We start from the raw sequence: 27588 nt of genomic DNA on the forward strand, positions 1-27588 counted from the left end.
CCCAAAAACACAGACTAAAGGCAATGGTGTAGCAGAGACTCAACACACATTCACTTTCACTTAGTTTTAGTTTTAGTTTTGAATTTTAGAGAGAAAACACTACTTTTCCTAGGGTTCTTAGTATTCTTAGTTTTAAGCTTTTGGATTGGATATTGAGAGAGCTGCTACTACCTTCGATTGAAGTCTTCATCATTATAGTTTGCCTTTCTATTACTATACTCTTTTGTTTTCCAGTTAATTGCTCATGGTCATATTTGGATATTGTTAATTTTAAATTTATTAATGCAATGAACTATTTTTATATTTAATTCAATTACTTGTTTGATTTCTTTCAATCAATTATCAACTCCAAATTTGCTTTTATTAATTTAATTTTAATTACCATGTCTCGTATTTATTCTTATTCCATGCTGTGGGAAAATGGCATTCATGTTATGATTTAAAGCTCTCAACTTGGCTTGGGAGTTGATTAATTAGAACCCCTTGAGTTGGAATACTCAAGTATGAATTTGTAATTTGGGATTGCTGGCTAACTCACTTTTTACTAACTCTAGTCCTTCCCTTGGAAGGAATTAGGACTTGTGAATTAGAGTTAGTGTTACCCACTTGACCTTCCTTCGCAACTGAAAGAGGATAACTGAGTGGAAGCAACAACTTTTTACTATTATACTTGGGAAAGTCAACAAGGATAGAAACTCCAATTAATCTTCTCTTAGCCAAGGCCTTTTATTTTTAGTTATTTATTTTTCCGTTCTCAAACTTCAAAAGTTTCTCAGAAAATTTCTAATAAAAAATTTACACCGCTGTGTCAACTCTTTGGGAAAAGACCTGGGAATTCTACTCCCAGTTATTATTCTTAATTGTGACATCTTTTGAATTGATAGTGGGAACTTCGTCGGTTAGGAGTTGTACTTGCAACGTTGTTTTTATTAGAAAATCTTAACCGGCATTTTTCCACCCATCAGCATGCCCTTTGAATTGTGCAATGCACCTACTACATTCTGAAAGTGTATGTTGTCCATTTTTTTTGACATAATTGAAAAATTCATAGAGGTCTTCATGGATGACTTCTCAGCTTTTGAAAATTCATTTTCTAATTGCCTACATCATTTTACCTTAGTTCTAAAGAGGTGCCAAGAAACTAATCTAGTTTTGAACTGGGAAAGTGTCATTTTATGGTCATGCTCTTTGGATTGTGCAATGCACCTACTACATTCTGAAGGTATATGTTGTCCATTTTTTCTAACATAATTGAAAAATTCATAGAGGTCTTCATGGACGACTTCTCAGTTTTTGAAAATTCATTTACTAATTGCCTACATCATCTTACCTTAGTTCTGTAGAGGCGTCAAGAAACTATTCTGGATTATATTTACTGATCATGCTGCCTTGAAATATTTGCTAACCAAACAGGATTCAAAGCCAAGATTGACTAGGTGGGTTCTCTTACTCTAGGAATTTGACATAGAGATAAGGGACAGAAAAGTGGTAGAAAATCAAGTTGCTAACTACCTCTCTAGAATCCCTTGTGAAGATCATCAAGAATTTGACCCTTGTATGAATGAGCAATTTCTTGATGAGCAATTATTGATGATAAAAGGAGCTCCTTGGTTTGCTGACATAGCCAATTTCAAGGCTACTAGAGCAATCCCTTAATCATTCAATAAGCAACAAATCAAAAAGCTCTTAAGGGATGTTAAACAATTCTTGTAGGATGAACCATTTTTATTTAAAAGATGTTCTGATGGAATGATAAGAAGGTCTGTAGTTGAGGAGGAAATCAAGGACATATTATGGCATTGTCATAGGTCGAGCTATGCTGGACATTTTAGAGGAGAAAGGACAACTGCAAAGATACTTCAAAGTAGATTCTATTGGTCAACAATCTTCAAGAATGCTAGAAAATTTGTGGAGAGATGCAATGAATGCCAGAGGGTTGGAAATATGTCAAGAAAGAAGGAAATCCCCCACAACTACATTCTGGAGGTGAAATTATTTGATGTATGGGAATTGATTTCATGGGTCCATTTTTCCTGTCATATTTAAATAATTTCATCCTGGTAGCAGTGGACTATGTATCAAAATGGGTGAAAGCCATTGCAACTTCAATCAATAATGCAAATATCGTCCTTCAATTCCTAAATGGAAATATTTTCAGTAGGTTAGGAGTGCCAAAAAGTTTGATAAGTGATGGAGGTAGCCATTTTTGTAACAAGTATTTGAATTTCCTCCTTCAAAGATATGGAGTAACTCACAAGATTGCAACATCATACCACCCTCAAACAAGTGGTCAGATTAAGATATCAAACAGGAAGCTTAAGAGGATGCTTGAGAAGATTGTAGGAGCCACCATAAAAGACTGGGCGAGGAAGTTGGATGATGCACTATGGGCCTATAGAACGGCATTCAAGACACCCATCGAAAGATCTCCCTATCAATTGGTGTATGATAAGGCATGTCATCTCCCAGTGGAGCTAGAGCACAAAGCCTTTTGGGTCACTAAGTTTCTAAATTTTGATGCTCAAGCAGCTGGGGAGAAGAGGTTGCTACAACTTAATAAATTGGAGGAATTCAGACTAAAAGCTTATGAGAGTGCTAAGGCATACACGGAAAGGATGAAGAGGTGGCATGACAAGAGAATAGTCAAGAAAGTCTTTGAGCCTAGTCAGAAGGTTCTATTGTTCAATTATAGACTAAGACTCTTTCCTAGAAAGTTAAAATCCAGATGGTTTGGCCCATTCTTAGTGACCAAAGTTTCACCTTATGGACATGTAGAGGTGATGGAAGAAGATTCAAAGAGGACGTTAACAGTGAATGGGCATAGACTCAAGCATTACTTGGGAGGAGACTGAAACAAGAACCAAAACACTCATAATCTGAATTAAGAACAATCGCAACGTCAAGCTAGTGACAATAAAAGAATTATTGTTGGGAGGCAACCCAAAATCAATATCCTTTTTCATGATTAAGTTAGTTAGTAGTTGATTAATCCCTTGTATTTTCATTTTTCAACCTTGATGTAAGAACAAAAGTAAGTGTCACAGAGCATTCACATCATGCATGTATCATATGTTGGACACCGAGTTTAGTGTAAGCATAGTTATTTGTTACTGAACTTTATGACTACTTCATGAAAATTGATAAGCTTTGGGCTGAAAACATTCAATTCTTTTCATTCTTGAGCCCAGGCTTAGAGATTAAGTTTGGTGTTACACATAGAACACATGCAGAAAAGAAAAGAAAAGTCATCTTTTGTTATTAAAATTGCATGAGTATAGAATTTGATTAAGTAGTTTAGAATTTTGTTTTAACATTTGGATTTGTTTTCATCTAGCTTCTTTGATTTTGGCAAAATATTTTCCCGCTTGTAACCAATTGATGTTTTTACTCTTGTAGCTAGAAAACAAAAACGAAAACAAGATTCCAAGGAGCATTAATGGTGAATTCGGTCACCTAAAGCAAACTAGTGTTCGGTCACTTCTCAAGAACACTAGTCACATGTGCATCTTTTATTCTCATTGGTTTGGGAAGTGCACCTCAACATGCATTGGCTTTGACTTTTTGGCTACATTTTGACCATTTCTTTCACCTTTTTAACTGATACATAACCATTCCCTTCTACCAATTACACTCTTTCCCAATTCTTGTTTTAACATCACATTACATACACACCATTGGATTCACAATACTCCATCACCACCCTTCATGCATACCATCTCTTCACCTATAAATCCACAAACCATCTACCATGCTTTCCCAACCAAAGCAATCGTGCCATTTCTCATCATTAAATAAGGTCCTCTCTTTCTTTCAATACCATTCCGCATTCAACATTCTTCATCACCTTGAGCTTTCATTACCTTAAATTATAATTTCCCTCATCATATATCTTGGTTGCTCAACTCTTTTCATCAACCTTTAGTGCTTGATGACAAGAACTGTCTAAGTTTGGCATTGTTAGCCATTCTTCCTTCACACTCAAATGGCTTCAGAATCCTCTTCAAGGAAAAGAAAAACAGCCAATGGAACAACCTCAGTTCGATAGCAAGAAATTCAAATCCCATTTTCATGAGCTTCAATTTAATGGCTGGATGGTCCACAAAGATGAAATCCCTAAAATTGGTTTTAAACTTGAGGAAAATACATACCCTTCCATAAGAAAGAAGATTCAAAGAAGAAGATAGGAGTTCTTATGTGATCAACCTCCTTTTTGTAAGCTTCACACTTGTACAAGAGTTTTATGCTAATGCTATGAGAGAGAATAAAGAGGACCCTCCTTACAAAAGCTATATAAGAGGAATGGAAGTGGATTTTAGCCCAAATGCTATCAAAAGGGTGCTTAAAATAAGGCCATGATCTTTCTCCGAGCCTAGCTATAAAGAAAGAACAAATGGAGACCTAAGGTATAATTAAGTGGTTAATGGCATTTGTGTTTTACTGAATGGATGAAGGACTCAAATAGAGACCCAAATCAATTAAAAAGAACTGACTTCATACCGGAAGCAAGAGGGTGGTTTAAGATTTTAAGGAGGTCAATCCTCTCTATATCCAATAACTCTGAAGTCACAACAAAAAGAGCAATTATGGTATATTGTATAATGAAAGAAGGAGAGGTGAAGGTGGCAGAAATCATTGCAGACAATATTTAAAAGGCAGAAAACAACTCCCCCAACTCTTTGCTAGGCTATCCAAGCACTATCTACCGCCTATGTTAAAAAGTTGGAGTGCTATTTGAAGACGAAGACACAACTTGGGTGTCAGTAGCCAAATCCATAACTAAAAGAAAAATGGAAAGAATTGTGTCCAATTTGGGACAAAGAAGGCCACCAAGGAGAAAAGAAGCAGAGCAAGCAACAACTCATCCTTTTGACATGAGCCAATTTCAAGGTGCTTTGGAAGGCATTTTTTGACAATGCATGCAATTCCAAGAACAACATGCTCAACAGCAAAGGGAATTTCAACAGATGATAGTGGATCAACAAAGGGAGCAACAAGCACAACTCTAAGAGGCTCTCAACAAAATTTCAGAGCAACAAGCACGACAACAAAGAGACTTCTTGGAGTACAAGACATTTAAGGAGGCTTGGCGTAGAAGTAGAGTTGAATATGATGTCAATACTCAAGCCCAGCTCAGTTACTTATGTGTAGCAATGCCAGCACTAAATCCACAAATACTACCAATGGAGCGAGTGATGAGTGATGCGCAAATTGTGAATCACACACCTTAACCGGCAAGTGCACCGGGTCATCCAAGTAGTACCTCAGGTGAGTGAGGATCAATCCCACGAGGATTGTCGGGCTGAGCAAGCAATAGTTATCTTGTTGAAATTAGTCAAGCGAATCAGAGAAAAAAGGGGTTTTGGTTGTTGAAAACGCATAAACAATAAGCAAGAGAAATAAATAAAGCGATAAACAATTTGGTGTGAAAACAACATGAGAAAACAGCCAAGGCTTCGGAGATGTTTATATTTCCGGATTAAAACGTCTTACTGATGACATGTCATCATGTCATGTTTTTCTATGCTTTTTCATACAAGAAATTGATGATTTGTGCTTAGATATTGAAAGCTTTTGTGCTTTAATGGTATATTTCCTTGATCTTTTGATTTTATAAATTTTGTAGGAAATAAGTGGAAAAAGAAGCAAAATAGCACAAAATAAGCTAAAAGGAAGAAAAGAGGAATTTTGGAGCACGCTTTGGAACCTTACGCCATGCTTTTAAAAGTGTGGCCCATGACCATGAAGCCTTGACACATGCATCAATGCCGTATGCATGCATGCATTAAGTTATGAAAATGCAATTGGCAAATAAATGCTTTAACATTAAATGCATTAAGCATCATTACTTAAAGTCATGGAAGCATGCATGCATGAAGCATTATTAAATCAATGCCAAGGCGTGAAAATAAAGCATGCATGCATTCAATTAATTAATACTATCATGCATTGGCATTATTTAATGGATAGAATGAGAGCTCAAGTAAGGAGTAGCGTTCATGCAAGGGAGAGCTACTTTCGAAGATGTAACGGAGCGCTCATACAAGGAATCCAAGGAAGCAAGGCACTACATTAACTTAGTTGCCTTTTTCGTGGGCCTCAGCAAAACAAAAACAAGGCGTGCCATCAAGGAATGGGGCAGCCAGTATTCGAACCAAGCACACAAGGGAGTGCTATGCGCTACACCAAGCAAGGAAGCATCCAAAATGGCCTCACCAAAGCTTGAAGAGGGAGCCTCACTCAAAGCAAAGGGCGCTATATGAGGATACCTAACTGAGCGCTACTTGGGCAAGGAAACTTGGCCAAAATGAAATTACCCTGGTACGAAGCCTGGGACAAAGCCAGTGAGCGCTACGTTTGCTCGCTTAACCGAGCGCTCCACTGGAGGTGGCCTTGGTTCACATTTTTAATCAAAAGTCAATTTGGATCCAATTCTTCACCAATTTGAAAAGACCAAATCCAAATTAATCCACTCTTCTTCAAATCCAAAGCAAGCAAAGCCCATTATCATCACTGAAAGGCATAAGAGATAATTAGATTAGAAATTTCATTTAATTGTAATTTATTTTTAATTTCAATTTCATTTTTATTTTTGTAAAGCATATATAAAAGCATCAATTTCATTTTATTAGGGGGGCTAACTCTACTAGAGAGCACTAGGGGTAGAGTAGAGAGCTCTCTTTTTATTTTTCTGTTTGAATTTGAGAATTGAGATTGGATCTGAGTCTTGCTCTCTAGTTTTCATTTTATTTTCTGCTGCAACTTGTTCTTGGAATTTGAATTGAGATTGAAGAGCTTCATTGATTCTAAGTTTGAGAATCATCTTTTACCTCTCTTCTCAATTGTTCTAAGAATTGGATTTGAGTTTAGTTTTCTGTTTTCATTTTCTTGCTTTAAGCAACTTCTACTTTCTGTTTTGAATTTTGGATTGAGATTGAAGAAATTTCGTTTCAATTCTTGATATGAAATTCATCCTTGTTATCCTTCTGCATAATTCTGAGAATTAAGAAATTGGATCTAATTTCATTTGCTGTTTTTATTTACATTTCTACTGCAATTTCTCTTCTGTTTGATCAAGGGTGTAATTGAGATCTAGATCTGTGTTCTAATCTCATTGCTCCTCTTAGATCTTCATTTTTCTTTTAGATTTCATAATTGAGCTAAGTTTTCTTTTTGTTTATTTCTTCAAGTAATTTTTCATTTCTATTTAGATCTTCTGCAACTTCACTTCATCTCTACTTCTCTGATTGATTGCACTTTATATTTTCTTTTTGAATTTTAATTCCCAGCACCCAATTCCTTTTACTTTTCATGCAATTTAATTCTTCTACAATTGTTCTAAGTTTTGCTTGCTACTTCCTTTAAATTCCCTACACCCAATTCCCTTTACATTTGATGCAATTTATACTTTTTGTCATTTAAGATTCTGTCAATTTATATTTCTTGCTCTTTAAGATTCTGCTCATTTACTTTCTGCAAATTTAAATTCACTGTCATTTACCTTCTATTGGCTACATTTCACTCAATTCACCAATGTTAGCTTGACTAAACTAATCACCCACTAAAGTTGCTTGATCCATCAATCCCTGTGGGATCGACCTCACTCTAAGTGAGTTATTACTACTTGATGCGACCCGGTACACTTGCCGGTGAGTTTAGGTGTTGGAATTCTGATTTCAACCCATCAAGTTTTTGGCGCTGTTGCCGGGGATTGATTTAGATCAACAATGATTAAGTGGGTGAGAAGTCTAGATCAAGCATTTTCTTTGTTTTTGTTCTCTGATTTAAGTTGATAGCAAGGTATTTGAGTTATTGCCTCACTAAGAAATTCTTCTCTGTGAGATGAATTTCAAATTTCATTGGTGTTGTGTTTTACAAAATTCAAATGGAGTTCAACTCATGTTATGATCAAACAAATTTTATGGGATATTACCCACCATCACCAATCTCTAATGGTGGCTGGGAATATCACCAAGAAAATACAAATTCTGAGCACTCCAATTCATGGAGATTTGCTTTAGAGACACAAGATGAGTGGTGCACGAAATTGTGATCATCAATGGCTCCATCAACATGGTACGCACAATTGTAATCTCAACTCTTTATCACAACTTCGCACAACTAACCAGCAAGTGCACTGGGTCGTCCAAGTAATAAACCTTACGTGAGTAAAGGTCGATCCCACGGAGATTGTTGGTATGAAGCAAGCTATGGTCATCTTGTAAATCTCAGTCAGGCGGATTCAAATGGTTATGGATGATGAATGATTAAAAGATAAATAAAACATAAAATAAAGACAGAGATACTTATGTAATTCTTTGGTGAGAATTTTAGATAAGCGTATGAAGATGTTTTGTCCTTTCCGTCTCTCTGCTTTCCTACTGTCTTCATCCAATCCTTCTTACTCCTTTCCATGGCAAGATGTATGTTGGGCATCATCGTTGTCAGTGGCTACAATCCCGTCCTCTCAGTGAAAATGTTCAACGCACTCTGTCACAGCACGGCTATTCATCTGTCGGTTCTCGATCATGTTGGAATAGAATCTAGTGATTCTTTTGCGTCTGTCACTAACGCCCCACAATCATGAGTTTAAAGCTCGTCACAGTCATTCAATCCTTGAATCCTACTCAGAATACCACAGACAAGGTTTAGATCTTCCGAATTCTTAAGAATGCCACCATCAATTCTAGCTTATACCACGAAGATCCTGATTAAGGAATCCAAGAGATAAACACTCAATCGAAGGTAGAACGGAGGTGGTTGTCAAGCACACGTTCATAGGTGAGAATGATGATGAGTGTCACAGATCATCACATTCATCAAGTTGAAGAACAAGTGATATCTTAAAACAAGAACAAGCTGAATTGAATAGAAGAACAATAGTAATTGCATTGATACTCGAGGTACAGTAGAGCTCCACACCTTAATCTATGGTGTATAGAAACTCCACCGTTGAAAATACATAAGAACATGGTCTAGGCATGGCCATGAGGCCAGCCCCAAAACGTGATCTAAGGTAGCATAGAACTACTCCAAGATTAGACTCCCCTTTCAAATACAATAGCAAAATGTCCTATTTATAGAGAACTAGTAGCTTAAGATTTACAAAAAATGAGTAAATAACGTAAATATCCACTTCCGGGCCCACTTGGTGTGTGCTTGGGCTGAGCATTAAAGCATTTTCTTGTAGAGACTTTTCTTGGAGCTAAAAGCCAGCTTTTGTGCCAGTTTGGGCGTTTAACTCCCACTTTGGTGCCAGTTCCGGCGTTTAACGCTGGGAATTCTGATGCTGACTTTGAACGCCGGTTTCGGCCTTCAAATCTTGGGCAAAGTATGGACTATTATATATTTCTGGAAAGCCCTGGATGTCCACTTTCCAACGCAATTGAGAGCGCACCAATTGGGCTTCTCTAGCTCCAGAAAATTCACTTCGAGTGCATGGAGGTCAGAATCCAACAGCATCTGCAATCCTTTTCAGTCTCTGAATCAGATTTTTGCTCAGGTCCCTCAATTTCAGCCAGAAAATACCTGAAATCACAAAAAAAACACAAACTCATAGTAAAGTCTAAAAAAGTAAATTTTAAATAAAAACTAATAAAAATATAATAAAAACTAACTAAAACATGCTAAAAACATACTAAAAACAATGCCAAAAAGCGTATAAATTATCCGCTCATCACAACACCAAACTTAAATTGTTGCTTGTCCCCAAGCAACTGAAAATAAAATAGGATAAAAAGAAGAGAGTATACAAAGAATTCCAAAAACATCTATGAAGATCAGTATTAATTAGATGAGCTGGGCTTTTAGCTTTTTGCTTCTGAACAGTTTTGGCATCTCACTTTATCCTTTGAAGTTCAGAATGATTGGCATCTATAGGCACTCAGAATCCAGATAGTGTTACTGACTCTCCTAGTTAAGTATGTTGATTCTTGAACACAGCTACTTTATGAGTCTTGGCCGTGGCTCTAAGCACTTTGTTTTCCAGTATTACCACCGGATACATAAAGGCCACAGACACATAACTGGGTGAACCTTTTTAGATTATGACTCAGCTTTGCTAGAGTCCCCAATTAGAGGTGTCCAGGGTTCTTAATCACACTCTTCTTCTTGCTTTGGACCTCGACTTTAACCGCTCAGTCTCAAGTTTTCACTTGACACCTTCACGCCACAAGCACATGGTTAGGGACAGCTTGTTTTAGCCGCTTAGGCCAGGATTTTATTCCTGTGGGCCCTCCTATCCACTGATGCTCAAAGCCTTGGATCCTTTTTATCACCCTTGCCTTTTGGTTTAAAGGGGTATTGGCTTTTTCTGCTTATTTTTTCTTTTTTTTTTTTGAATATATCTTTTTTTTTCTGCAAGCTTTTCACTGCTTTTTCTTGCTTCAAGAATCAATTTTATGATTTTTCAGATCATCAGATAACATTTCTCCTTTTTCCTTTCATTCTTTCAAGAGCCAACAATTTTAACATTCATAAACAATCAAATTCAAAAATATGCACTGTTCAAGCATTCATTCAGAAAAACAATAGCATTGCCACCACATCAAGATAATTAAACTGTTTTAAAATTTGAAATTCATGCACTTCTTTTTCTTTTTCAATTAAAAACATTTTTCATTTAAGAAAGGTGATGGATTCATAGGACACTCATAGCTTTAAGGCATAGACACTAAGACATTAATGATCATAAGACACAAACATAGATAAACATAAGCATAAAAAATTCGAAAAACAGGAAAGTAAAGAATAAGGAGATTAAAGAACGGGTCCACCTTAGTGATGGCGGCTTGTTCTTCCTCTTGAAGATCTTATGGAGTTCTTGAGCTCCTCAATGTCTCTTCCTTGCCTTTGTTGCTCCTCTCTCATGATTCTTTGATCTTCTCTAATTTCATGGAGGAGGATGGAATGTTCTTGGTGCTCCACCCTTAGTTGTCCCATGTTGGAACTCAATTCTCCTAAGGAGGTGTTGATTTGCTCCCAATAGTTTTGTGGGGGAAAGTGCATCCCTTGAGGCATCTCAGGGATTTCATGATAAGGAATTTCCTCATGCTCATGTCCATAAGTGGGATCTCTTGTTTGCTCCATCCTTTTCTTAGTGATGGGCTTGTCCTCATCAATGAGGATGTCTCCCTCTATGTTAATTCCAACTGAATTACAGAGGTGACAAATGAGATGAGGGAAGGCTAACCTTGCCGAGTTAGAGGACTTGTCCGCCACCTTATAGAGTTCTTGGGGTATAACCTCATGAACTTCTACTTCCTCTCCAATCATGATGCTATGAATCATGATGGCCCGGTCTATAGTAGCTTTGGACCGGTTGCTAGTGGGAATGATTGAACGTTGGATAAACTCCAACCATCCCCTAGCCACGGGCTTGAGGTCATGCCTTTTTAAATGAACCGGCTTTCCTCTTGAATCTCTCTTCCATTGAGCGCCCTCTTCACAAATGTCTATGAGAACTTGGTCCAACCTTTGATCAAAGTTGACCCTTCTAGTGTAGGGGTGTTCATCTCCTTACATCATAGGCAAGTTGAATGCCAACCTTACATTTTCCAGACTAAAGTTTAAGCATTTCCCCCGAACCATTGTAAGCCAATTCTTTGGGTCCGGGTTCACACTTTGGTCATGGTTCTTGGTGATCCATGCATTGGCATAGAACTCTTGAACCATTAAGATCCCGACTTGTTGAATGGGGTTAGTAAGAACTTCCCAACCTCTTCTTCGGATCTCATGTCAAATTTCTGGATATTCACTCTTTTTGAGTTTAAAAGGGACCTCGGGGATCACCTTCTTCATGGCCACAACTTCATAGAAGTGGTCTTGATGCACCCTTGAGATGAATCTCTCCATCTCCCATGACTCGGAGGTGGAAGCTTTTGCCTTCCTTTTCCTCTTTCTAGAGGTTTCACCGGCCTTAGGTGCCATAAATGGTTATGGAAAAACAAAAAGCAACACTTTTACCACACCAAACTTAGAAGGTTTGCTCGTCCTCGATCAAAAGAAGAAAAAGAAGAGTAGAAGAAGAAGAAAAATGGAGGAGATGGAGGAGGCTTTGTGGATCGGCCAAGGGGGAGAAGTGGTGTTGAGGTTGTGTGAAAATGAAGGAGTGAAGATGGGTTTATATAGGAGTTGAGAGGGGTTTTTTTTTTGGGAAGAGGTATTGAGGTGATTGGTGAATGGGTGAAGAAGAGAGAGAGTGGTGGGGATCTTGTGGGGTCCACAGATCCTGAGGTGTCAAGGATAGCTCATCCCTGCACCGAGTGGCGTGCAAAAACGCCCTTTCTGCCAATTCTGGCATTAAACGCCGGGCTGCTGCCCTTTTCTGGCGTTTAACGCCAGCTCCTTACCCATTCCTGGCGTTAAACGCCAGTCTGGTACCCTTTTCTGGTGTTAAATGCCCAGAATGGTGCCAGACTGGGCGTTAAACGCCCATTTGCTGCCCTTACTGGCGCTTAAACGCCAGCAAGCTTTTCCTCCAGGGTGTGCTGTTTTTGCTTTTTCAATTGTTTTTGTGACTTCACATGATCATCAACCTACAGAAAACATAAAATAGCAATAGAAAATAAATAGATATAATAGAATTGGGTTGCCTCCCAACAAGCGCTTCTTTAATGTCAGTAGCTTGACAATGGGCTCTCATGGAGCCTCACAGATGTTCAGAGCAATGTTGGAACCTCCCAACACCAAACTTAGAGTTTGAATGTGGGGGTTCAACACCAAACTTAGAGTTTCACTGTGGGGGGCTCTGTTTGACTCTGTTTTGAGAGAAGCTCTTCATGCTTCCTCTCCATGGTTACAGAGGGATATCCTTGAGCCTTAAACACAAGGGAGTCTTCATTCACTTGAATGATCAATTCTCCTCTGTCAACATCAATCATAGCCTTTGCTGTGGCTAGGAAGGGTCTGCCAAGGATGATGGATTCATCCATGCACTTCCCAGTCTCTAGGACTATGAAATCAGCAGGGATGTAGTGGTCATCAACCTTTACCAAGACATCCTCTACAAGTCCATAAGCTTGTTTTCTTGAATTGTCTGCCATCTCTAGTGAGATTCTTGCAGCTTGTACCTCAAGGATCCCTAGCTTCTCCATTACAGAGAGAGGCATGAGGTTTACACTTGACCCTAGGTCACACAGAGCCTTCTCAAAGGTCATGGTGTCTATGGTACAAGGTATTGAGAACTTCCCCGGATTCTATCTCTTTTGAGGTAATCTCTGCCTAGTCAGGTCATCCAGTTCTTTGGTGAGCAAAGGGGGTTCATCCTCCCAAGTGTCATTACCAAATAACTTGTCATTTAGCTTCATGATTGCTCCAAGGTACTTAGCAACTTGCTCTTCAGTGACATCTTCATTCTCTTCAGAGGAGGAATACTCATCAGAGCTCATGAATGGCAGAAGCAAATCCAATGGAATCTCTATGGTCTCAGTGTGAGACTCAGATTCCCATGGCTCCTCATTAGGGAACTCATTGGAGGCCAGTGGACGTCCATTGAGGTCTTCCTCAGTAGCGATCACTGCCTCTTCCTCCTCTCCAAATTTGGCCATGTTGATTGTGTTTATGGCCTTGCACTCTCCTTTTGGGTTCTCTTCTGTATTGCTTGGAAGAGTACTAGGAGGGAGTTCAGTAACTTTCTTGCTCAGCTGACCCACTTGTGCCTCCAAATTTCTAATGGAGGACCTTGTTTCAGTCATGAAACTCTAAGTGGTTTTAATTAGATCAGAGACCATGGTTGTTAAGTTAGAGTGGTTCTGCTTAGAGTTCTCTGTCTGCTGCTGAGAAGATGATGGAAAAGGCTTGCCATTACTAAACCTGTTTCTTCCACCATTGTTGTTGTTGAAGCCTTGTTGAGGCCTCTGTTGGTCCTTCCATGAGAGATTTGGATGGTTTCTCCATGAAAGATTATAGGTGTTTCCATAGGGTTCACCCATGTAATTTACCTCTTCCATTGATGGGTTCTCAGGATCATAGGCTTCTTCTTTAGATGAAGCGTCCTTAGTACTGCCTGGTGCAGCTTGCATTCCAAACAGACTTTGAGAAATCATATTGACTTGCTGAGTCAATATTTTGTTCTGAGCCAATATGGCATTCAGAGTATCAATCTCAAGAATTCCTTTCTTCTGACTTGTCCCATTATTCATAGGATTCCTCTCAGAAGTGTACATGAATTGGTTATTTGCAACCATTTCAATGAGTTCCTGAGCTTTTGCAGGTGTCTTCTTCAGATGAAGAGATCCTCCAGCAGAGCTGTCCAATGACATCTTGGACAGTTCAGACAGACCATCATAGAAGATACCTATGATGCTCCATTCAGAAAGCATGTCAGAAGGACACTTTCTGATCAATTGTTTGTATCTTTCCCAAGCTTCATAGAGGAATTCACCTTCCTTCTGTCTGAAGGTTTGGACTTCCACTCTAAGCTTACTCAATTTTTGAGGTGGAAAGAACTTTGCCAAGAAGGCATTGACTAGCTTTTTCCAAAAGTTCAGGCTTTCTTTAGGTTGTGAGTCCAACCATATCCTAGCTCTGTCTCTTACAGCAAAAGGGAATAGCATAAGTCTGTAGACCTCAGGGTCAACCCCATTGGTCTTGACAGTGTCACAGATTTGCAAGAATTCAGCTAAAAACTGATGAGGATCTTCCAATGAAAGTCCATGAAACTTGCAGTTCTGTTGCATTAGAGAAACTAATTGAGGCTTCAACTCAATGTTGTTTGATCCAATGGCAGGGATTGAGATGCTTCTCCCATGGAAGTCGGGAGTAGGTGCAGTAAAGTCACTAAGCACCTTCCTTGCATTGTTGGTATTGTTGTTGTTTTCGGCTGCCATATCTTCTTCTAGTTTGAAGATTTCTGTTAGGTCCTCTTCAGAGAGTTGTGCCTTAGCTTCTCTTAGCTTTCGCTTCAAGGTCCTTTCAGGTTCAGGGTCAGCCTCAACAAGAATGCCTTTGTCTTTGCTCCTGCTCATATGAAAGAGAATAGAACAAGAAAGTATGGAATCCTCTATGTCACAGTATAGAGATTCCTTGAGGTGTCAGAGGAAAAGAAGAATAGAAGGAGGAGGTAGAAGGAGAAGAGTTCGAACTTATCAAGAGGGATAGAGTTCGAATTATTGATAGTGGAGGAGTGTTAGTCCTTAAATAGAAGGATGTGAGAAGAGGGGGAGAATTTTCGAAAATAAATTAAAAATATTTTGAAATAATTAAAAGAAAATTTTGAAAACTTGATGAATGATTTTTGAAATTTGAAGTTGGGAAAGAAATAAAGTGATTTTTGAAAAAAAGATTTTTGAAATTAGAAATCAAAAAGATATGATTGAAAAATATTTTGAAAAATATGTGATTAAGAAGATATGATTGAAAAGGTGTGGTTTTAAAAAGATATGATTGAAAAGATATGATTGAAAAACAATTTAAAAAAAAGAAGATTTTTAAAATTAAAATTGATTACTTGACTATCAAGAAATTAAAAGATATGATTCTAAAATTTAAAATTTGATCCTTTCTTAATAGGCAAGTAACAACTTGAAAATTTTTTGGAGTAAATCTTGAATTGAAGCAAGGATTTTTGAAAATGGTAAAAATAAATATAAAATGGAAAGAAATTGATTTTGAAAGAGATATGATTGAAAAGATATGATTTGAAAAAGATTTGATTTTGAAAAATTATGAAAACTTAAAAAAATGTGCATTAAAAACAAAATCTTCCCTCTAGTGTCATCCTGGCGTTAAACGCCCAGAATGGTGCCCATTCTGGCGTTTAACACCCAATTCTCTACCTTTTTGGGCATTAAACGCCCAGCCAGGTACCCTATAAACGCCAGTTTTCCTTCTTCACTGGGCGTTTTGAACGCCCAGCTTTTTCTGTTTGATTCCTCTGCTGAATGTTCTGAATCTTCAATTCTCTGTATTATTGACTTGAAAGGACATAGTTTTGAAAAATATTTTTGAATTTTTTGATGAAATAAACAATGCATGCAGGACACGAAACTTAAAAATTTTCATATAGGAGACACTAACAAATTGAGAATGCATATGAGAAACAACAAAACACACTAAACAAGAGAATTTGAAGATCAGAGCAAGGAAATCATCAAGAACAACTTGAAGATAAATGAAGACACATGCATGTAATTTTCGAAAAATGCAAGAAAAATAGAAACATGCAATTGACACCAAACTTAAAAATTAATACTAGACTCAAACAAGAAACATAAAATATTTTTGGTTTTTATGGTTTTAAAATTTTTTTGTGATTTTTGAGAATTATATAGAGAAGAAAATAAAGAGAATAAAAACTTTTAATAAGAATTCCAGGAATCATTGCAATGCTAGTCTAAGACTCCAGTCCAGGAATTAGACATGGCTTACTAGCCAGCCAAGCTTTCAATGATAGCTCCGGTCCAAAACACTAGACATGGCCAATGGCCAGCCAAGCTTTAGCAGATCATTGCTTTCAACAGCAAAATTGATAGAAATCAACAAGCTCTTGTGATGATAAGTTGAAACCTTGGTCCAAAAGATTAGACATGGCTTCTCAGCCAGCCAGACTTCAACAAATCATCATGAAACTCTAGAATTCATTCTTAAAAACTCTGAAGAGCAAAATAGAAAATCTTTTTGTATTTTTGAAAAATCTTTTTTTTGAAAAATAAAAAGGAAAAGTACCTAATCTAAGCAACAAGATGAACCGTCAGTTGTCCAAACTCAAACAATCCCCAGCAACGGCGCCAAAAACTTGGTGCACGAAATTGTGATCATCAATGGCGCCATCAACATAGTACGCACAATTGTAATCTCAACTCTTTATCACAACTTCGCACAACTAACCAGCAAGTGCACTGGGTCGTCCAGGTAATAAACCTTACGTGAGTAAGGGTCGATCCCACGGAGATTGTTGGTATGAAGCAAGCTACGGTCATCTTGTAAATCTCAGTCAGGCGGATTCAAATGGTTATGGATGATGAATGATTAAAAGATAAATAAAACATAAAATAAAGATAGAGATACTTATGTAATTCATTGGTGAGAATTTCAGATAAGCGTATGAAGATGCTTTGTCCCTTCCGTCTCTCTGCTTTCCTACTGTCTTCATCCAATCCTTCTTACACCTTTCCATGGCAAGCTGTATGTTGGGCATCACCGTTGTCAGTGGCTACAATCCCGTCCTCTCAGTGAAAATGTTCAACGCACTCTGTCACAGCACGGCTATTCATCTGTCGGTTCTCGATCATGTCGGAATAGAATCCAGTGATTCTTTTGCGTCTGTCACTAATGCCCCACAATCACGAGTTTGAAACTCGTTACAGTTATTCAATCCTTGAATCCTACTCAGAATACCATAGACAAGGTTTAGACCTTCCGGATTCTCAAGAATGCCGCCATCAATTCTAGCTTATACCACGAAGATTCTGATTAAGGAATCCAAGAGATAAACACTCAATCGAAGGTAGAACGGAGGTGGTTGTCAGGCACACTTTCATAGGTGAGAATGATGATGAGTGTCACGGATCATCACATTCATCAAGTTGAAGAACAAGTGATATCTTAGAACAAGAACAAGCTGAATTGAATAGAAGAACAATAGTAATTGCATTGATACTCGAGGTACAGTAGAGCTCCACACCTTAATCTATGGTGTGTAGAAACTCCACCATTGAAAATACATAAGAACATGGTCTAGGCATGGCCATGAAGCCAGCCCCAAAACATGATCTAAGGTAGCATAGAACTACTCCAAGATTAGACTCTCCTTTCAAATACAATAGCAAAAGGTCCTATTTATAGAGAACTAGTAGCTTAAGATTTACAAAAAATGAGTAAATGACGTAAATATCCACTTTCGGGCCCACTTGGTGTGTGCTTGAACTGAGCATTGAAGCATTTTCGTGTAGAGACTTCTCTTGGAGTTAAACGCCAGCTTTTGTGCCAGTTTGGGCGTTTAACTCCCACTTTGGTGCCAGTTCCGGCGTTTAACGCTGGGAATTCTGATGCTGACTTTGAACACCGGTTTGGGCCATCAAATCTTGGGCAAAGTATAGACTATTATATTTTGCTGGAAAGTCCTGGATGTCTACTTTCCAACGCAATTAAGAGCGCGCCAATTGGGTTTCTGTAGCTCCAGAAAATCCACTTCGAGTGCAGGGAGGTTAGAATCCAACAGCATCTGCAGTCCTTTTCAGCCTCTGAATCAGATTTTTACTCAGGTCCCTCAATTTCAGCCAGAAAATACCTGAAATCACAGAAAAAATACACAAACTCATAGTAAAGTCCAGAAAAGTAAATTTTAAATAAAAACTAATAAAAATATAATAAAAACTAACTAAAACATGCTAAAAACATACTAAAAACAATGCCAAAAAGCGTATAAATTATTCGCTCATCAATGAGCAAGAGAATCATATGGGATATTTCTCTCCACCACAAAATGATGCAAGTCATTATTCTAATGGTGGCTAGGAAGGGAATTCTAATGCTCCATATGATATTCATCCAAAGATATCATCACTTGACCATGCTTCAACAGAAAGGCCCTTTCAAAACTTACCACCCACATAAACTTCCATGAACCAAAGGCTCTCAAAGCTTGAGACCATGTTTGAAAAATATCAGGAGGAGGCATAGAGATTCTGGAATGGAAAAGAAGAAAGAGGAAAGGGTAAGATGAGGAAGCCTCTGTGTCAAGCAAATTTTCAGTGAAGAATGAGGTGGTGGAGGTATTTGAACCTGAAACTGCACTTGAGATGACAAGAAAACATGAAAACTCACAACCCTCACAAACTTCCCTGAACCAAAGATGTTCAACACTTGAATCTGTATACGCGAAAATTAGAATATTAACGTGCAATTGGCAAGTATACCAGATCGTATCAAGTAGTAAAACTCACCGAAGTGAGGTCGATCCCACGGAGATTGGTGGATTAAACAACTTTAGTTAAATGGTATTTTAGTTAAGCGAACAATGTTTTGATTTCATGAGATTTGAATGCTTAAAAGAAATTGCAAAGAATTAAATGACAAGAAAATTTAAGAACTAAAGTAAGGAAAGCAATTAAAATGACCGAAAGTAAATAATGGAAACTTAGATTGCAAGAAACTTAAATGACATCAAAAGTAAATTACAAGAAAGTAGAATGCTGAATTGTAGAGAGCGGAGAAGTAAATTGCAAACAATTGAAACTGAAGCTAAATAGCAGGAAAGTTAAATTGCTTGAATGTAAAAGGGGATTGGGTAATGGGTATTCAAAATAACTAAAGAGCAAAAGAAATGAGAATTAATGATGGGAGAGATTATTAGGGATTAGAGATGCAAATTCTCATGAATTGATGTTGATCAATTCCTTCTCAATCATGGGTATAGATCCATTGCAGATCGTAGGTAATTGAGTTCCAATCTCTTGGTAACTCAATTTCTCTCAACACAACTAATTACCACTCTCGTGATCTAATTGTTCATGAGAAGAGATGAAGCTCATTAACTAATCCTTCAAGCCACACAATTCCCAGAATCTCAACCAAGGGTGGTTACATCTCACATACCAACCCAAAGTGTATTAATCAAGGAAATTATGAAATGATGAACTCTAAATTGAAGTATATGGCTCCTTTCTCAAGTTCACCACACAATTCATATATATTCAATCCCTCTCTCGATGGTGATTAAATCTTTGAAGAACAAGAGTTTCTTCTTGGATGAACCACTTGAATTGAGAAGGAAAAGAAGAGTTATCAACCCATTCAAATAAACAGAGCTCCTCCCCCTAATGAAAATGGGGTTTAGTGAATCATAGCTCTAAATTCAACAACAATTGCAAAGATGAAAATTAAACTAAGTGTAGAAAAGAATGAAGAAGAAGAAGAAGAAGTTCTTAAAACTGAAATTCAAAGTTGCAAGAAAAACAAAATAGAAGACCAGTGAGAAAAAGTAAAGAGTAAAAATGCTAGTATAATAGAAAAATGTCTAAGTGTCAAAAAGTCCCCTTTCTGTACAAGACTCTTCTCTATTTATACTAATCCTAAAGCTCTGTGAGAGATCCTTAATTGGGTTAGCAATTTGGGCTTCATCCTTGCTGAATTGGCTATCAACTCATTAGAGTAACGTTTGATGGCCTTAGTAGAGAACAGAGAGAGCAGAGCTCATTTTCCTCAACTCTGGCCCATTGAGGGGCGTTACTGGCAAACACGCTAGTGTTGTAGCATGTTGACAACGTTCTTGTGATTATCCTGGGCTGGTGGCTCGGTGCTGGGCGTTGTTAGCCTAAGTTGTTGCTAACAACCTGGCTTTTCTTCTTCTTTGCTCCACTTTTCATGCCTAATGTTGCCTATAATTTGATCTTCAATCCTCTGCTTCAATATAGACTATCATATACCATTGGAAATCTCAGAATGTCTTCTTTCTAATGCACTTGGGCTTATCTCAATTGGATCTTCCTAACTCAAGTTATGCTCCATTGAAGAAGGCAAGGTCAAGTTGCCTTGGTTGTGGCATTTTTATCAAACATGCCAGTTCATTCCAAGTTGGCAACGTGCTAGTGCCCTTCCTTGGCCCAAATTCTCTGCCCCTTGGCGTTTCTAATGAACACGCCTTCTCCTCCTTGCCCTGGTAATGTGCTCGACCTTCTTTGGGCTCATTCATGCCTCCTTGAATTTCAACTTCATGTTCCTGTTTTTAAGTCTAAAGATGACTCTGATTTGAGATTCCATTTTATGCTCCACTATAGACTATTATATAGTTAGAAAGATCTGAATGTCAGCTTTCCAACACAACTAGAAGCATGTCAATTGGATCTCTGTAGCTCAAGTTATGCTCCATTGAAGATGACAAGGTCAGGCTGCCAGGGTTGCCGGCGTTTTTGACAAACACGCCTTCACATTCTCAAGTTGGCAACGTGGGTTAACTTCTAAGGCTGCTAAGCTTCACAGGCGTTTCTAGAAAACACGCCTTCACCTCCCCTAAGTTGGCAACATGGGTTATGCCTCCCAGGGAGCCAAATTTTAGCAAGGGCGTTGCTAACTTGGATTCCAAGTTGCCAACATGTTTAGTTTCTGAGGTTCTAAATGAAGCCAGCTTTTGAAGTTTCAAACGAATATCAAACCCATACTATGATATATCGTTGGAAAGCTCTGGATGTCTACTTTCAAATTCCATTGAAATAACCTCATTTGGAGTTTTGTAGCTCAAGATATACTCCATTGAAGGAGGTAACGTCAGGCTGTCCAACTCTCTAGCATTTTTGGCAAACACTCCTTTGTTCCTTCAAGTTGCCAACGTGTTAACTTATGCTTCCTAGCTCCAAGCATTGCTGCGTTGTTGATGAGCACGCCAATGCATTCCCAAGTTGGCAATGCCCTTGAGCTCTTCCTTGGCCCAGCATCCTTGCTTGCCTGCGTTGCCAAGGAACACGCCCCCTTTCTCCAAGTTGGCAACGCCCAAATTTACTCTCCAGGGCTGCCTTGCATTGTTGGGCATTGTTGATGGACACTCTAGTTCATACCCAAGGCAAAAACGTGCTCGAGCTCTTGGTTGGCCTAAAATCTTGCTCTTGGCATTGTTGCTGGCGTTGCCTTCAAACACGCCCTTGTTACTACAGGTGGACAACATGCTCGAGGCTAGAAGTTTCCCTCCAAGGTTGCTTGTTGCGTTGCCAAGGAACATGCCTTCAGAACTTGGCTTTGGCAACGTGCTTCACACCCTTCTTATCCATGCCTTCTTACTGCTGGCGTTGTCACCAAACACGCCCTTGTTGGTGGCGTTGGCAACGTGCTAGGCTGTTTCCTTCCAAGTTTTGCTCCCTGGCGTTGCTATGGACCACGCTAGTATTTTGGGGAGTTGGCAATGTGCCAACCCGCTCTTCTTGGCTTGCTTTGGATTGTTGGAGTTGCCCTCAAACACGCCATTGTAAATTCAAGTTGGTAACTTCATTGGGGCTTCAAATTCACCTTCCAGGACTACTTGGCATTATTGCCAAACACTCAAGTGATAATGTACGTTGGCAACTCCCAAGTCTCTTCCTCCTTGCCAAGCTTGCTATGTCCCCAATCTTTCTTGCTCCAATTCTTGCTGGCTTGACCTTCTTGCTTCATTACCTATCCTTAACCAAAGAATTTGCTTCAAAGTTTTGCCATTCTATGCAACAATTTTCAAGAGATTCATTCATGCTAATTCATTTGTCAACTCCTTGAATTCTTTGCGCAAATATGGCCAAATTCCACCTAGTTCTTGGTTCATGAATGCATGGAGAGAAAACTCACACAAATGCTTGTTTATTTCAATGAAAGTGAATGAAATTAAGCTAAAACTACTTAAACTAACTGGCTAATATAGCAAAGATGCAAATGCATCACAACACCAAAATTAAAGCTTGCTTGTCCTCAAGCAAGAAAAGGACTATGCACAAAGGTTTCTTTTAATTGGAACAAGTTGAGGGATAGCTTGTAATGCCTTGGTGAGTGAAGTGATTAAGTGATAGTGGGGTGAACTCTGAATTATATGCTCATGCAAGGATTCCAGTACTTATTAGTCCCTACATTTTGGAAGTCTTAGATCTTAGGACTTTCATTCAAATGATATCATGGAAATCTCTCTATTGGTAATAACCTTGAAGCAGTCTTATAGTTTTTGTGTCTTGGCCTTGACTCTAAGTGTCATGTCTCAAAGCGGCTCTTTAGATAAGCTTTCAATCAATACTCCCAAACCAGTTGGTTTTAAGGTATTAGGTGTTGAAGCACCATTTAGGATTTACTTGCTCAAGCCTCTCTCTTTGACACAATTCTACCACAAGCATTTAACTAGGATAATAACTCTTTGAGTTCTTATTTCTTTCTTTTTCTTCCTAGTAATTGATGCTCAGAGCCTTTTGCCATGTTCTTTTTTTTTTTTTTTTTTGCTGCTTCTTAGATCAAAAGATATTTGAGAATCTCCACAATACTTCTTTGAACTCTCTTTCCTGCCTATGAGCTCCCATGCAGGTTTTCACAAACATGCAACCTCAATACACAATCATACAACTAGAACCACCACTTCTCTTAATCTTTTGCTTGCCTCAAAACAAATTTTTGACTCCTCAATCATTCTTTTCAAAGAAATGTTCTCTGTTTGCAATTTATAGATCTTGAGTGTAAGAAAATTCTCAAGTGTATGGTGCTATGATGTATTTAGCATCTTAGTTATTGAACTTTTAAGGAGATTATGCTAAGCAGACAAGCAGGGGTGCAAGATTGCTCTCAATCATAACAATTTTGAATATAAGACAATCACTTAACAATACAACCTTTTGGAGTTTACTTGCTTTACTCCTTATCATCATCATTGTTGGTCTTTACATCCCTCTTTGTCTCTTTGGTTGATGATGCTTAATCCTTCCCAAGATTGAAGTGACTGCCTACAATAAACTTTGAAAGTTGCTTGTCCCCAAGCACTTGAGAGATGGTTAGCATGCAGGTATGCTTGTGAGTTCTTGACCTTAAGTTGGTGTGGGAACACCAAACTTAGTTCCTTGCCTACTTCTATATGCCAACACAGAATGCTTCTTTCATGCATGCATACTACATCATGTGCTTTAAGTCTATGAGTGAATAAAATACAAGACTAAAAGGTAAACAGTTGAAATTGCAGGCTTAGTCAATTTTTATGATTGTTTGGGATTTGTGATTATTCATAATTGTCTCAAGGGTTACTTTGTTTTTCATGAATGTTGGTGGAACACTAAACTTAGTACCATGCATTCACCCTTAATTTTTTCTTTGTTGATACAATCACATTGGTGTGGAACACCAAACTTAATTCCTTGTAATACATAGAAGTTGAACTAACCATTTATTCTGAGAAGAGTATAAAAAAGTAGTTACCTAAGGTTGGGTTGCCTCCCAACAAGCGCTCTTTTATCATCATTAGCTTGATAATTGTCCCTCTTTAGGGAGGATGATGATCATAGTGCCTTAATCCTTCCCCTCTCACCGTGAGCTTTCTTCCAGTATCCTTCTTGATGATTTTCACATGTTCAAGTGAGAGGATTTTATTCACTGTGTAATATCCAGAAAAGTGTGGAGATGTTTCCATTGGTTGGTAAGTTAGCATCACTTTATCCCCTGGTGAGAAACCTTCAGTGGGGATTTTCTTGTTTCTCCATCCTCTTGACACTTTCTTCTTAGGGTTCTTTTCTTTTTCAGGATGTAGTTTAGGTTTTGGAGCCTCAATTTTTAGAATGTCCTTGCTGAGAATCTCAAATGCACGCTTTGGTTGTAGCTTCTCCTCTATTCTTTGAGCTTGTTGCAACACTTCTACCTCTTCCTTTCTTTTCCAGCATGAGCTTAGGTACATTGGAAGTGTTTCATCAGATGCCTCTTTTAAGTTTGGGTCTATGGAATCAATCTTCATACACTCTTCCTCTTGGGTGGAATCTTGCAAATTCTTGAAGACATGAAATACTATATGCTCTTCATGTACCCTTAGCATCAATTCTCCTTTTTCAACATCTATCAATGCCCTGGCAGTAGCTAAGAAGGGTCTCTCTAGGATGATGGGAGTGTTGTCATCTTCCTCTATGTCTAGAATGACGAAGTCAGCTAGGAGGAAAAATTTGTCCACCTTCACCAATACATTCTCCACAACCCCAAGTGCTTGCTGAATGGATTTGTCCGCCATTTGAAGGGCTATTTTTGTGGGTTTCAATTCATGAATCTGAAGCTTCCTCATCAAAGATAGAGGTATCAGATTTATGCTTGCACCAAGGTCACAAAATGCTCTCTCAATCATCATGTTGCCTGTGGTGCAGGGGATATGAAAGCTCCCTGAGTCCTTCCTCTTTCTTGGCAACCCTCTCTGGATGATGGCACTACACTCCCTGGTCATCACAACCGTTTGTCCCTCTTTCAAGGATCTTTTCTTTGTCAACAATTTCTTCATGAACTTAGCATATAGGGGCATCTGTTCAAGTGCTTCAATGAAAGGGATGTTGATGTGTAGTGTCTTGAATATCTCCAAGAATTTGGAGTATTGCTTCTCTTTGTTCTCTCCCTTGAACCTTTGAGGGTATGGAATCATTGGTTGATATGCTTTCACTGCCTCCTTCTTAGCTAATTTATCACTTTGTGTAGAGGTTTCTTGCTCCTGCTTTTGTTCCATCACCTCCTCTTTTAATCCTTCTTTGTTGTGCTCTTCTTTAGTGATGGCTTCTGTCTCCACCTTCTTTCCACTTCTCAGAGTGATTGCTTTGCACTCCTCCCATTTTATGGCTTTTCCTGTGTCCTTTGGATTGGAGATTGTATCACTTGGGAGAACATTGGTTGGCCGTTCAACTTGTTTGGCCAATTGTCCCAATTGTCGTTCAAGGTCCTTCATGGTGGCTTCATGTCTCTCTTGTCCTTTGAGAAAAATCTCTTGCCGCTTGGCTAAACCTTGAGTGGTCTGGGCAAGTGACTGTGTGTTTTAGGTAAGGGCTTACAAGGCTGCTTCAAGACTTGAGATCCTGATTTCATGATGGTCAATGGGTGGTATGGTAGGGTATGATTGTTGTGGCTGGAAGTTGTTTGGAGCATTGAGGTGGGCATTTTGTGAGTTGAATGGTGGTGTGGAGAAGTTATTTTGGTGAATTTGTGAATTGTTGTGGGGTGGTTGATATATGTTTTGTGGTTTCTTGTATTGGTTAGTGTTGTTAGATGAATGATTTTGGTTGTGTGTGTTGCGGGAATGGTTGGAGTTGTTGTTTTTCTGCCACTGGTTTTGATTATCACCCCATCTCAGGTTGGGGTGGTTCCTCCAGGATGAGTTGTATGTGTCACCATGGAAGTCATTTTGAAATGAACTTGAGGTATTTTGCATGTATTGAACTTGTTTTTGTTGCTGCTCAACATTGCCTGCTTCATTTTGACCCCATTCAATTGAAGCTTGATTTGTTGTGCTCTGAAGCTAGTTGGAGGCCATCTATTCTCTTAGCCATCATTTCCATTTGTTGCTGGATTTGTTGGTGCATCAACTTGTTCTGTGCCAAGATTGTGTCCACTCCTTCTAGTTCCAACACACCCTTCTTTTGAATAGGTTGGCATTGCCTCTGATGAGCAAAGAAGTATTGGTCATTTGTCACCATGTCTATGAGATTCTGAGCTTCTTCGGCTGTATTCATCAATTGTAGCGAGCCTCCTGCAGAGTAATCCAAGGACTCTTGAGATTTTTGAGTCAACCCTTCATAGAAATTTTGAAGTTTATCCCATTCACTGAACATCTCAGGTGGACATTTCCTAATCAGAGCTTTGTATCTTTCCCATGCCTCATACAATGATTCCCCATCCATTTGAGTGAACGTTTGCACCTCCGTTTTCAACCTGATGATCCTCTGAGGCGGATAGAACTTGGATAGGAATTTATTCACCAGATCATCCCAAGTGTTGATACTTTCTTTGGGAAATGTCTCCAGCCATTGAAATGCCTTGTCCCTCAAAGAAAATGGGAATAATAGCAGCTTGTAAACATCTGGATGCACACCATTTGTCTTGACAGTTTCACATATTCTTAGAAAGATAGATAGGCGTTGATTTGGATCCTCAAGGGAGCCTCCTCCATAGGAACAATTATTTTGCACGAGAGTGATGAGCTGAGGCTTCAATTCAAAGTTATTTGCATGAACACTGGGAGCGAGTATACTGCTCCCACAGTGTCTTGGATTTGGGAGAGTGTAAGAAGCTAGAACTCTCCTTTGAGGTGGGTTGTTATTGTTGGCAGCTCCCTCAGCAGGGTTATGTGAGTTGTCCTCCATGACCTGATCTTCTCCTTCTGAATCCTCCTCACCAATTATCCCTTTTCCTGTTGCTTCTCTTCTTAATCTTCGGAGGGTTCTCTCGTCTCTAGGATCAAGTCTCCTTGCAACCTTTACTAGCACGTCCTCTACTTGTCCATAAGCCTGTTTTATTGAGTTGTCTGCCATCTCTAATGAGATTCTGGCAGCTTGCACCTCAAAGATTCCTAGTTTCTCCATTATAGAGAGGGGCATGAGGTTTATCCCTGACCCAAGGTCACACAGAGCCTTCTCAAAGGTCATGGTGCCTATGGTACAAGATATTAAGAACTTTCCAGGATCCTGTTTCTTCTGAGACAATGTCAGTTGATCCAGATCACTCAGTTCATTGATGAGCAAGGGAGGTTCATCTTCCCAAGTCTCATTACCAAATAATTTGGCATTCAGCTTTATGATTGCACCAAGGTACTTGGCAACTTGCTCCTCAGTAACATCCTCATTCTCTTCAGAAGAAGAATACTCATCAGAGCTCATGAAGGGCATAAGGAGGTTCAATGGAATCTCTATGGTCTCTAAACGAGCCTTAGAGTCCTTTGGTTCCTCAAAGAGAAACTCCTTGTTGATCACTGGACGTCCCAAGAGGTCTTCCTCACTAGGATTCACATCCTCTTCCTCCCTTGTAGGTTCAGCCATATTGGTTATATCAATGGCCTTGCACTCTCTCTTTGGATTCTCTTTTGTATTGCTTGGGAGAGTACTAGGAGGTGTTTCATTGATTTTCTTACTCAGCTGGCCCACTTGTGCCTCCAAATTTCTTATGGAGGACTTTGTTTCACTCATGAAACTTACAGTGGCCTTGGACAGA

The 27588-nt window shown here is 38.8% G+C and overlaps 1 protein-coding gene and 1 non-coding gene across 2 annotated transcripts; both read left to right on the forward strand.

Annotated features, from left to right (window-relative positions):
* Positions 1-1925: 1925 nt before the first annotated feature.
* LOC112785914 (uncharacterized) lies at positions 1926-2852 on the forward strand. The gene is made up of 2 exons (XM_025829336.1): positions 1926-1986; positions 2068-2852. The coding sequence occupies exons 1-2, from the start codon at positions 1926-1928 to the stop codon at positions 2850-2852; spliced, it is 846 nt and encodes a 281-aa protein (XP_025685121.1).
* Positions 2853-14312: 11460 nt separating this feature from the next.
* On the forward strand, positions 14313-14420 carry LOC112787947 (small nucleolar RNA R71). Its single transcript, XR_003195333.1, has one exon. It is a non-coding gene; the product is annotated as a small nucleolar RNA R71 (small nucleolar RNA).
* Positions 14421-27588: the final 13168 nt, after the last annotated feature.

The sequence above is a fragment of the Arachis hypogaea genome, chromosome 20, assembly GCF_003086295.3.
Source record: "Arachis hypogaea cultivar Tifrunner chromosome 20, arahy.Tifrunner.gnm2.J5K5, whole genome shotgun sequence".
Classification (NCBI taxonomy): domain Eukaryota; kingdom Viridiplantae; phylum Streptophyta; class Magnoliopsida; order Fabales; family Fabaceae; genus Arachis; species Arachis hypogaea.